A 13,099-nucleotide genomic window follows, 5' to 3' on the forward strand; every position below is an offset into this window, starting at 1 on the left:
CCTTGGAGACGAACAGAGATCATTCTGTCATTTTTGAGATTGCATCCAAGTACTGCATTTCAGACTCTTTTGTTGACCATGATGGCTACTCCATTTCTTCTGAGGGATTCCTGCCCGCAGTAGTAGATATAATGGTCATCTGAGTTAAATTCACCCATTCCAGTCCATTTTAGTTCGCTGATTCCTAGAATGTCGACGTTCACTCTTGCCATCTCCTGTTTGACCACTTCCAACTTGCCTTGATTCATGGACCTAACATTCCAGGTTCCAATGCAATATTGCTCTTTACAGCATCAGATCTTGCTTCTATCACCAGTCACATCCACAGCTGGATATTGTTTTTGCTTTGGCTCCATCCCTTCATTTTTTCTGGAGTTATTTCTCCACTGATCTCCAGTAGCCTATTGGGCACCTACTGACCTGGGGAGTTCCTCTTTCAGTATCCTATCATTTTGCCTTTTCCTACTGTTCATGGGGTTCTCAAGGCAAGAATACTGAAGTGGTTTGCCATTCCCTTCTCCAGTGGACCACATTCTGTCAGACCTCTCCACCATGACCCACCCGTCTTGGGTGGCCCCACAGGGCATGGCTTAGTTTCATTGAGTTAGACAGGCTGTGGTCCTAGTGTGATTAGATTGACTAGCTTTCTGTGGTTATGGTTTCAGCGTGTCTCCCCTCTGATGCCCTCTTGCAACACCTACCCTCTTACTTGAGTTTCTCTTACCCTGGACATGGGGTATCTTTTCACGGCTGTTCCAGCAAAGCGCAGCCGCTGCTCCTTACCTTGGAGGACGGATATCTCCTCACCGCCGCCCCTCCTAACCTTGAACATGGAATAGCTCCTTTAGGCCCTCCTACGCCCCGCGCAGCCACTGCTCCTTGGATGTGGGGTTGCTCCTCCCGGCTGCTGCCCCTGGCCTCGGGCAGGGGATAGCTCCTCCCAGCCACCGCCCCTGACCTCGGACCCACGCGGGGTAGCTCCTCTCGGCTGCTCCTGTGCTGTAGCAGTCAGCTGTGATCAGCTGTGACAAGCTGGAATCAAGATTGCCGGAAGAAATGTCAATAACCTCAGATATGCAGATGACACCACCTTATGGCAGAAAGTGAAGAGGAACTCCAAAGCCTCTTGATGAAAGTGAAAGAGGAGAGTGAAAAAGTTGGCTTAAAGCTCAACATTCAGAAAACGGAGATCATGGCATCCAGTCTTATCACTTCATGGGAAATAGATGGGGAAACAGTGGAAACAGTGTCAGACTTTATTTTTTGGGGCTCCAAAATCACTGCAGATGATGACTGCAGCCATGAAATTAAAAAACGCTTACTCCTTGGAAGAAAAGTTATGACCAACCTCAATAGCATATTGAAAAGCAGAGATATTACTTTGCCAACAAAGGTCTGTCTAGTCAAGGCTATGGTTTTTCCTGTGGTCATGTATGGATGTGAGAGTTGGACTGTGAAGAAAGCTGAGCACCAAAGAATTGATGCTTTTGAACTGTGGTGTTGGAGAAGACTCTTGAGAGTTCCCTGGACAGCGAGGACATCCAACCAGTCCATTCTGAAGGAGATCAGCCCTGGGATTTCTTTGGAAGGAATGATGCTAAAGCTGAAACTCCAGTACTTTGGCCACCTCTTCTGAAGAGTTGACTCATTGGAAAAGACTCTGATGCTGGGAGGGATTGGGGGCAGGAGGAGAAGGGGACGACAGAGGATGAGATGGCTGGATGGCATCACTGACTCGATGGACGTGAGTCTGAGTGAACTCCGCGAGTTGGTGATGGACAGGGAGGCCTGGCGTGCTGCGAATCATGGGGTCGCAAAGAGCCGGACACGACTGAGCGACTGAACTGAACTGAACTGATAAAGACTCTTTCCCCATACTTTACATTCTTAACTTTCAGCAACTTGAAGAGAGTGTTTTTAATGTGCTTATTGTTTTGGGGCACTCTATGATCATCTGTTTCCTTGCTGGTGTCCTTGACTAATGACTCTATTATTATTCCCGAACTTCATGAAGCTAAGAGATTAGACACGTTAAAAACATGCTGAAGTTTGACCCAGGTGGGTGGCACAGGGAGGATTTAAATGTCCGTGTTCAGTCCTTGCTGTCCTGGTTCCCGGTTTGGAGGCATAGTCAGTTAATGTTACTTAGATCCCACTGGGATTACAGAGACCAGCCTACCACACTTTCAGGTTAATGAAAGCGTAGAGAGAATTGCATTGTTTTCTGTCTCCCTCAAAACCCAAAATTCCTGACCCTAATGCCATGTATGATCCTTGGGAGATATTTCAGGCAAGTGGTAGAGAATTAGTTACTATTTTTTGTTCTTCTCTGGGGACCCTAATGCCATTTATCATCATTCATGTCTCTGTGTTGAAGTCACTGACCTGAACTCATGGTCACCCCTCCCTTGATTCTGTGATTCTTTGTCAAAATTCCAGTTCCTTATAAAGACACAGACATTGGTGAACCTTAAGGTTAATCTTTAAAAAGTTTTACAGTGACAAAATGTAAAAAATGAATGGTTCAAAGGGGAAACTAACACAAAAATTCTAAAATCTCTACCAGTCAAACAATAGTAAATACATTTTTTCTATCACGGTCATCAAGTACTACTTTAATATTGCAGCTGTTTTTAAAAGTATAACCTTTGAGATAAATTTCATTTTCTTTGGTCCTTTATTTTACACAACAGCAGAGTCATAAGTTCTTGAGCAAATGTTCAGCCTCTCAGCCTCAGTTACTCGCCTATAAAAATGAGTGAGATGATTCTTGCCTCAGAGTTGATTTTGTTAAAGTATAATTAGAGAACACTTAGGAAAATGCTTTGTTGCTGAGCACTAGCACCAGGCCTGGTACATACTAGAACTTCTGTCAGTGTTTTTTAAAACATAAGGATAATATTTAAGGTAAGGTGAACAGACTAGTTTTTGTGTTCTGTCCTGTGGGATATTGTGGTAACCAACAAGCATACACAAGAAATACCCAGTTGTCCACTTTGTCAGACCTTTTACTGAGTTGCCCTGGGCAGATAAAGAATGATACATGCACACATACATTAAAAAAAATTCCCAATGTAAAAGCTATCGGGCAAGATAGGTTATTAAGAGGTGTGAATATTGTGTGTTTTTTTACAAGGTAAGTATGGGATGTCTATAACGTGACTCTTTTTAACTCTGTATTTAATACAGCAACTTTGATGAATAATTCAGAATTCAGAACATTTTTGCACTACAGCATGTTATCGGATTCCTGGAGTAGGAAATCGCAACCCACTCCAGTACTCTTGCCAGGTAATTCCATGGACAGAAGAGCCTGGTGAGCTACAGTCCGTGGGGTTGTAAAGACGTGCCTGAAGTGACTGAGTACCCATGTGTTAATGGATTAACACAGAAGAATAGGGTAGTAGAATTATTAATATATGCTTTTGACTTTAATGATTTGATTTTTAAGCTGAAAAGTTCAGCCACATTCACAATATATGGTGGGTAACAATGATTCTTGCCTGGAGTATCTCAATATCCTTCTTTGCAATATTAGAAATAAAGAAAGGCCTCTGCTTTTCCCTATAAGCTACAAGGAATGGGTTTCAAGTGAGTGAAACCATAAGTGTAATAAATCTCATTATAATAATATAGAGATAATTTCATATTAGAAAATAGGTTCTTACCTATTTATTCAGAGCATGTTGTAGCTTGCACTGGGCAGAAAGAATGCTAATGGAGCTGCTTTTTACTGTTGCTGTGCTCTTTTAAGAAGCACAGGAGTGAAAGTGTGTTTAGGCTTACACAGTCATCTTTGAGCAAGTTGATCTCCTGTTTTTGATCTTCATTCATTCATTTATTCTTTATCCACTCATTGACTCCTGCCATAACTAACTGAGTGCCCCTAGGAGCCTTTAGTGATACTTGAGTGAATATTCAGAGATCCAAGTCCTCATGAGATTGCAAGTGAGTGTAAAACACAATTGAACAAATAATAGCATTATGGTGTAATGAAAAGGGCCCGTGTTAGGGCCCTTCTTAAGTCCCTTGGGATGCAGGCCCAGCTGCTGCTGCCCCTGAGGAGAGTGGAGGCATTGAATACACCGCATCTTCCTTTTTGCGTCCCCATCCCCTCTCCCCAGTCATGAATTCCACACCTTTCCCCAAAATGTGACCCTCCATTTCTTAAGGCTTGAACTCTTAAAGGATTCATCCCCAGCTACGACACTTTTGTTCAGTATTCCAGGGTTTCTACCTATGCAGTCCTACTTCATCTGCTTCCCCTTCTCCATCTCATCAGTCACAGAGTTCCTCTAGTGTGTTAGGGCTTACTTAAGCTTAAAAAAAGGGATAAACTGAGTAGAAGCTGGTGTGAGACTTTGTTGCAGGGTTCAGGACTGAACAACTCCCCACCCATGACTGGAATATAGTTTCTTGAAGCATCCATAAAAAATGTTGTTTGCAAAAATCCTCCTGAAATTTAAAGTGGATGTGTGCTAAGTCTGCAGAACAATTCAAATGGAAATGATATCTAAGTATTTTGTCCTCCAACTCATGAATGTGATATAGGCCTTGATTTATTTGGATCTTTATTTAATATTGTTCAGTAAGGTTTTATTTCTTCCTACTGAGGTCTTAAACATTTCTTTGTCATATATATTTTGAGATTATTGATATTTCTTATTTGTCAAATACATATTGTACTTTTTTAACAATTATGTTTTAAATTTAGTTTGCTTATATATGCCAAGTTCTCCCTAAAAGGAAAAAAGAAAGCTTAGTTCTTTTGTCCCAGAGACCCTTCATTTGAAATTGTATCTGTCACGATCTATCAAAATATTTTATTTATTCATGTATTTATTTATACACATATGCTCCTTAAAACTTTAGCAATACTACTCCTGGGACTTTAGTCAACCAGAAATGAAAAGCACTTGTTTGTAAAGATATATGTCCATGATGTTTATTGCAACATTGTTAGTGAGGGTAATAAATTGAAAAAAGAGTGAATACCCATGAATATGCAGATGATTGAATATATTAGGTGCTAGCTATATAAAGGAATATTTTGTAGCCATTAAATAGAAATGAATGAGAGCTAGTCTGGTAAGCATGAAGTGATTTCCAATGAAGTATTTGTTGAGAGATAAAAAGAAGAGGAAGAGGAGTGTCTTTGATGATTTTTTTGGTAAGAATCACACCCCTCTGCGTGTGTGTATACTTAAAATCCATGTAAGGAACCTGAACCGCAAGGCCTCATGGATTTCAAGTTCCAGGTTGTAAGTAGAAGCAGCCCAGGCCCTCTAGATCAGCAGTCCCCAACAATTTGGGCACCAGGAACTGGTTTTGTAAAAGATAGTTTTTCCCATGGATGGGGAGGGGATGATTTCAGAATGACTGATCCTCTCTACGTTTATTATGCCACCCCTGATCTAACAGGAGGCAGAGCTCTGGCGGTAATGCAAGCAGTGGGGAGTGGCTGTAAATACAGATGAAGCTTCATTCACTGGTCCGCCACTTACCTCCTGTTGTGTGTCCCGGGTCCTAACAGGCCACAGACCAGTACTCACCCAGGGGTTGGGGACCCCTGGTCTAGATGAGCCCCACCAAGTATGTTTCCTAGAAGAAATCATTTAAAGGAAGGAAATATCCTATTGAATTTAAGATGATGAAAGTATATAGTGCACAAAACAGGCTGCAATAGTATGTTTAAACATAGATATATACAAAGAAGTGGTCTCCTGTCTGCCCATATGTATTTCTCATCCTCGATATAAGTGGGTAGACTTGTCCTCTGCTGGTTTGTTGAGAAATGATTGCCCTCAGTCAATAAATGGAGAATTGAGAGTATTGCAGGCAGGCCTACGAGCTTCGGATTTCAAGTAGCACTGTAATCCTTAGAGTTAAGTAAGAAGTTCTTGTGAAATAGTACATTTGAGTGATTTTGGTAAAAAGTGAATTTGAAAATAAATCCTCATAACTGCCTTCAGGAGATTCACTTTACTGCATACACAAAGGTAAATGTGTTCTGATGGCATCAGAATGTCCCTGGGCTGAATAATTACTTTGCTCATCCTTTCTGACCTGCTTATGAACTGTGTTATTCAGAGGGCTGATGGTGGCTTCCACGTTACGTTTGGCAAAATGCTGGTTCTTCTTTACTGAGGATGTTTAGGTTGTTTACTGACATATCATTCTGCAACATGAGATATTTCTTACTGTATTCCCTCCCCCTTTGTGGAATAAGTGTTCAAGAACATTTTCAAATTGCCAATCATGTGACAAGCGCTGTGCTAGGAGCTGGGGATTCAGAGAGACAAGACAGGAGTTCACAGTCAGTGGGCAAGACAAAAATGATACGATATTTTGGGGGGAGAAAAATTATGTGTAGAGGGCTTCTAGGAGGGTGGGGTGTTGAGATTAATAAGGCTTAACAGAGAAGGTGACTGTGAGTTGGGGCCTTGCAAAATGCATAGGAGTTCTCAGGCAGGAGAGTGGAGGGGAGTTGAGAGATTTCAGTGGCAAAGAGAAGCACAAAGTCCTAGAATGTCTAGAGCCTGGCCAGTCTGAGGAAAGACAAGTATGCCTGGGAGGAGGGTATGTGGTGGGTGGACCAGGGATATGTGGAAACCAGGCTTGAGAAGTAGGCAGGGGAAGATCCTGAAAGGCCTTGTTTACCATTTTGAGGAACTGACTTGCCCCCTGAAGGATGGGGCTTCCCAGGTGGCACTTGTGGTAAAGAACCCATCTGCCAACGCAGGAGACTTAAGAGACTTCCCTGAGTTGGGAAGATCCTTGGAGAAGGAAATGGCAACCTGCTCCAGTATTCTTGCCTGGAGAATCCCATGGACAGAGGAGCCGGGAGGGCTGCGGTCCCTACGGTTGCAAGGAGTCAGAAACAACTGAAGTGACTTAGCATGCACGCATGTAGGATGGGTACCCACCTACTGAAGGGAGGGTTGTGGCCAGGCATTCCTCTTCTTCTTTTTTAAACAAAAACGACTTTTATTTTTTTACTTACGGCTGTGCTGGGTCTTGTTGCTGCACTTGGACTTTCTCTAGTTGTGGTGAACAGGGCCTATTCTCTGGTTGAGGCACGCAGACTTCTCATTGTAGCGGCTTTTCTTATGGAGCGTGGGTTCCAGGTGAGCGGGCTTCAGCAGTTGCGGCTCACTGGCTCTAGAGCACAGGCTCGGTAGTTGCGGTGCATGGGCTTGGTTTTCCATGGCATGTGGGATCTTCCCAGACCAGGAATTGAACCCGTGTCCCCGCACTGACGGGCAGATTCTTTACCCTTGAGCCACCAGGGAAGCCCCAGATGTTCTTCTTATGAGGCTGACTTTGGCTACAGATTAGGTGCTGCCGGGGGCCGGAAGCCTGGATGGGAAATATTGATTCCTTCATTTATTAGAAGGTAGGCTACTTTCTGTTTGTGTGTTCTTAACTGACCTTAAGAAAAAACATACAGTCAGTGAAAACATTTTAGGACCACGGACATGAAAGATAGTCCAAGCTGGTCTACCAGGTCCCATGTAATCAATAGGAATATTAAATGTTTGAGGTAGAAGCCTTTGAAATTTCATGTATTTTTAAAAATATATACTTTAGAGATCGGGGATTAGTGATTGGAACTTGTCTAGATTTCTGATACTGTTTATCCTTGTAGGTGATACTGTCTGGAATCATAGGATTAACAACATGGAAGCGACCTATGATACTCCTGGTACGTACTGATCTTATAAATTTTTACCCTTTGTAAAATGTGCTGTTTATGAAGTCTATAGAGACAAATTGTTGAAATGCTAAAGCTTTCTTGTTCCTTAAAAAAGTAAGTTAATAATGGACACTATTATCCAGATGTTCTCATAACAGTAAAGTGAGATGATAATTTTGCTATAATTTTGTGTGTTTCAAGTTCCAGGATTAGCTCTATTGTAAAGATATAACAAACACAAAGTAAAGCAAAACTAAATGGCTTACTCTGAACATTTTGAACATACACTGAAGTGGAGGGAATGATATAATGGACTCCCTGTACCGGTCATTCAGCTTCAACAATTTTCAACTCTTAGCCAGTCTTGAGGAGGTTCTCCACATTCTTTTTCTTTCTCATTCTTTTAAAGGAAATCTCAGCTTCAATCATGAATACATTGTTTTTTACTGTTATAATGTTTTGGTTGGATAATCTCAGAAATTCCTTGCTTAGATCCCCTTTATTCTCTCTTTATCACATCTATTATATTTTATCACATATATTTTCATGGCAGTAGACTTTGCCCTCTTTTAAGGTATTGAGGTAAAACTCACATAGTATAAAATGAACCATTTTAAAGTGTACAGTTCATCCTTTGTTTTTATTTGCTGTGTCCTTTTGATCAGTAAATGTTATAAAAAATAGACAAATGTGCAGAGAGGCTAACGTACAAGGATGAGGTAGAGGATGTAGGAATTTGATATGAAGTATAATTAAAAATTATTTTTTCTGTATAGCATCTCTTCTTATTTTTCTCCCATTCATTTCAAAATAGGGTTAAATGATTTTCTAAACTCATTCTGTAAATATACTTAATACAGCCAGACTGTCCTTCAGACTACTGTTTGCAAGGTGATGGGTAACAAATATAAACTAGTTAAATTCTTACATACAAGGAGGAGAAGCACATTTTAAAATACAATGAGAATAATGGTACTGTGTTGATGGTCTTGAAAAACTAACCTGGAGAGTTTTCAGACCCAGAAGACAATGCAGGCAACATTTTATAACATTTCACATCTCTTTGCTGATATTTCCAGAAGGAACAAATTACTGATGCAGTATTTTAACATATTAGACAGGAGGATAGGAGAAAAGGAGGCTTTGGATGAATCTTGCGGCATGTGCTATGTGTGCCTGGGGTTTGTTTTGCAACAACTCTCTAGGTTACAGTCTCTGCAGAAAAATATTTGATGGTGTTCAGTGTTTATGCTAGTATTTCACTATATGCGTCGTCTTTGCACTGTCCTTTTCCATTAGGTCATTATTGAAATGCTCGGTGACCCTCAGGTATTTAAATAAATTAAAATCAGAAAACTATCTAATCTAATGCTATTTGTACTTTTAAAATTTCAAATGGTGAATAGAGTGACTGCTTATTCTAGATAGATATTAAGAAAGTCCACCTTTTAAAACATTTCTTTCTTTAACACTGTTTTCTTGTGGAAAGATGCCTTGTGAATTTATTCTGTGAGCTCAAGCAATTTTAACTGAAAATAACCCCAATAAAAATATATTTCTCATCTTTGTTGATAAGTATATGAACTTTGTCACAAAGTTGTAACCAGTTTGTGCATATCATGTTGTGCCTGCTTTTTCTGTTTAATATTAAATTAAGTTTATATCAGTAGCTATTATGTTTTCCTGAGCAAGGATTTCATATGCCTATCACTTAGAATTGCTAAGTAGCTTTTTGTGATATTTCTGTATTACCTTCGGTTGTTGAGTCTGTTGGACATTTGAGCTTCTGTGTTTTGACTGTTAATATATATTTAGAAGGCCATTTAGTGATTATTTTGAAATGTTAATTAACATCAGTTTATAAAGAAGATAAGTTAATTGACAGGAATTGTGCAAAGGAAAACTTTCTGAGTGTATCAGTAGTTCATTTGAGCCTTATGTATGTGTTAATCAGTTGTGTCTAACTCTTTGCGAGTTAGACATGGACTGTAGCCCACCAGGCTCCTCTGTCCATGGAATTCTCCAGGCAAGAATACTGGAGTTGGTTGCCATTCCCTTCTCCAGGGGATCTTCCCAATGCAGAAATCAAACCTTGGTCTCCTTCGTTGCAGGCATATTCTTTACCGTCTGAGTCACGAGGGAAGCCCATTGAGCCTTAGTCAGTATAATAAAGGAAAAAAAACAGTCTGTGTGAATCTCAATTGTATATCATTATAACCTGTGCCAAATGATTTTGTTATGCTAAAAAGCAAAATGAAAAAAGCTGATGTGCCAGTCAGACACTCCTAGTTTGAGTCCTAGCTCTTCTGTGGAAGAGTTGTGACACCCTGTGCAAGCCACTTGACTTTCCAGCGTCCAGTTTTCTTTTCTGAACAGAGAGGATACTCTAGTGACACCATGCCACCCCCACCCTCAGTGGATACTTTTTTTTTTTTTTAAACCGCACAAGCATCACCCTTTGTGAGCTTAGGGAATCTGCGGTTGGATGATTTGAGTGGGAGGCTATGTTCATTAGAGAAACCAGAAGTGCTCATGTGTTTTCATCACAGACCCCGGCTGAGCTGGTCCGAGTTACAACCCTACCCACCTGCACATCCCACACTCTACCTACAGGGGTGCCTTCTGACCCTGGCACAGCCAGGCTGTCCTTCAGAGACTAGGACCATCTGCCCCGAACTGTTTGCTTAGCTACCTCCTCTTCTGGGGCTCAGCTCAGCAGTCATTTTGAGAGAGAGATACCTTCCTGAACCACCCTGACTGAGTGGCCCCTCCTCCATGCCCCTTACCCGGTCCCAACCTCTGAAAGCAGCCGGAGTGCTTTCCTGGGTGAACCTCTCCTGTGACCCCCAGTAGATGGTCAGTGAGTTCTGTGAGGACAGGGGTCTCTCCCCAGGACCAGTGGGCTCAAGACTTACTTATTTTTGAACAGTGGGGTTACTCTGGCAACCAGTAAGCTGTTTAGGTTCTGGGTTGGTTCTCAAAGTTTCTCTTTTTGTCTTAAATGTTTTTCACTTGTTTTTGTTCTCTGAACTTTGTGTTTACCCGCTTCTGACTTCAGGGGGTTAGGGAGTATTCTGGCAGCAGAGTTTGGGAGGGGGCTTTCCAGTGGCAAGCTGCTCTCAGTTTTGGGCTGCTGTGGGCACACTGATCTAGAACACTTGAGCTCTTCCTTTTGAGAGCTGTTTGCATTTGCACTCCTTTGTGTATGTGTTTCAGTGATTACATCAGGTTTATACTGGTTTGAACAAAGAAGGGTTGGTTTGACCTAGTTCCTTCAAAGTCTAGTTTTCATGGAAACTCAGAGTTGGAAACTTCCATTCACTGAGTCCTGTTCCTTTTATTGATAAAATACTCAGATGCCAGAACAAAATACAGTGTTGGGAGGTACTTTGTGAATGTTTGTATCTGTTCTGGCTATGAGTGGAATTAGGACTGGAGGTATGGGCATGTGCGTGCACTTGTGTGTGTATGTTGGGGGTGTTCTATCAAGAATACTTGTATAGTTTCCATCAAGATCAAACATTTTTAAAAGATGGTCTTATTTTTTTTTTCTAGTTATCATTCATTTTTTTCATTCTAATAAAATATTGTAGATTTGTTTAGAAATCATAGATTCAGTGCTGGGAATGACCTCGAAGCCTGTCTTATCTAGGCACCTCAGTTGGAAAATGGACTTGTTTTGGTAAGATAGTTGCAGAATGAGTTGACTGGACCTGATATCCCAGGTAGAGAGCCCCTGTCTCAGGCAGGGAAGTCATTTTCTTATTGGATTTGCACAGCCAGTAATGAAACCATGCTAAGACTGGAATAGTACAAGCTTTAATTGATGGACACAGGATAGAGAAGAAGGAACCCAGTTCACAAATCAACTTGTCAACCCAGTGTGGGTGAGAGACACCAAATATATTGGAGAGTTGAGGTAAAAGGGAGGGAATTGGAAAGAGTGGAAAGAATACCCATGTGTTATCTAAGAGTGGGGTAACAGGTTCCAGGGGACCCGGAACTAATGCAGGTCTCCTTTTCAGTCCTCGCGTGGGCTTTCCCAGTTGGCATGGGCATCAAGTATCATGGTGCTGGTGGTTATGTCGTAACGTGCTGATGCATTACAGTGAACATATAGTGAGGCTGAAGTTCTACTAGAGGTCAGCTAGTTTGTTTTTCTTTTTTTCTTGGCAGCTTCCTCCTGAAACTCAAAGATTAAGACTCATTGGTTTCTGTTTGAGGGAGTGCGAGGGTCTCACTCTGGGGCAGCAACCTCAGTGACTGGTGTTTTTCTTTGGTGGTATACTTGGTAAGAGTCGCCACTGTGAAAGCCCGGTCAGGCATGCTGCCTACAGTTTTGGTTGCTTATGAAGTGCTAATTTGAGCTATAGTTATTTTTATTTTTCTTGTCAGTTTGGAACAGAGGGGATGAATATGACCTTCAATGACTATCAAAGACAGCTTTATTCTCTAGCACCAAGAATGAAGAAGATTCTTCCCTAGTGATGTTCTGGGGTTATGTATGTGGTTTATTCTCAACTGTGGGTCCTGTTGATTTGAACTCTAGACTAAAAATAGGAGAAGTAAGTGAATTGGCTCTTTTTCGAAAACGATTCATCAGTTTCTCTTCTAACTTCAAGATTATAGTATTTAGGGTAAAACCTCATTCCCCAAAGAGCCTCAAAAAGTGGCATGCATAACGTATACAGAGATTTTATTCCCCCTCAGCTAATGGTCCCAGTAGGCTAGGCTGGTAAGATGGTCCTTCTCCATAAAACTGTTTGGGGATCCAGTTTCTTTCCATCTTATTGTGCCTCACAGGAAGAGTAATGGAACATCCAGACCCTTTTGTCAAAAGCGATTGACAAATTGGCATCACTAGATTGTCAGAAATATACATATAGGTGGGCTATGGCGCAGGATAGGTAGTGGTCCTTTCATTCCTGATGATATAAAGAACAGGAGGAGGGCAGAATACCTCGGCACAGTTTAGGAGTCTGTACATTTATAAAAGGAACTCTGAAGCTCTGGCTTGTGCAGTTTGGTTCTTTCAAGTACATTTCACGGTTGTTAATAATTTGGAATGAACTCCCTGGTTTGAAAGTTCAAGAAACCTGCATTTTAATGCTGACATGTTACCACTAATTATTGGATGGTCTTGGGGAAATCTCTTGATTTCCCCTTCTATAAAATGAGAACTCAGAACACTCTCTTTTTAACAGTCCTTCTGGCTCTCATATTATAGGTGTCCCAAATCCTCTTTAGTTACCTGGATGGTGTTTTAACTTTAAACGTTTATTTGCACCAGGTTATTATAAACTCCTGCGTATAAACTGAAATATTATGCTTGTTTCGCACTTAGTATTTTATTTTTGGCTGTGTTGGATCTTTGCCGCAGCGTGTGGGCTCTTCTATAGTTGT

General features: G+C 41.2%; 1 protein-coding gene across 1 annotated transcript in view; it reads left to right on the plus strand.

The window, feature by feature from the left end:
• The window catches only part of ENTREP1 (endosomal transmembrane epsin interactor 1), a 76,346-nt gene that overhangs the window by 5,087 nt on the left and 58,160 nt on the right, over nt 1-13,099 (plus strand). The window contains exon 2 of the mRNA XM_052644915.1: nt 7,649-7,705. Coding sequence (XP_052500875.1) covers nt 7,649-7,705 — 57 coding nt within the window. The remainder of the gene's footprint in view (nt 1-7,648; nt 7,706-13,099) is intronic.

The sequence above is a fragment of the Budorcas taxicolor genome, chromosome 8 (genome assembly GCF_023091745.1).
Source record: "Budorcas taxicolor isolate Tak-1 chromosome 8, Takin1.1, whole genome shotgun sequence".
In the NCBI taxonomy this organism is placed as follows: domain Eukaryota; kingdom Metazoa; phylum Chordata; class Mammalia; order Artiodactyla; family Bovidae; genus Budorcas; species Budorcas taxicolor.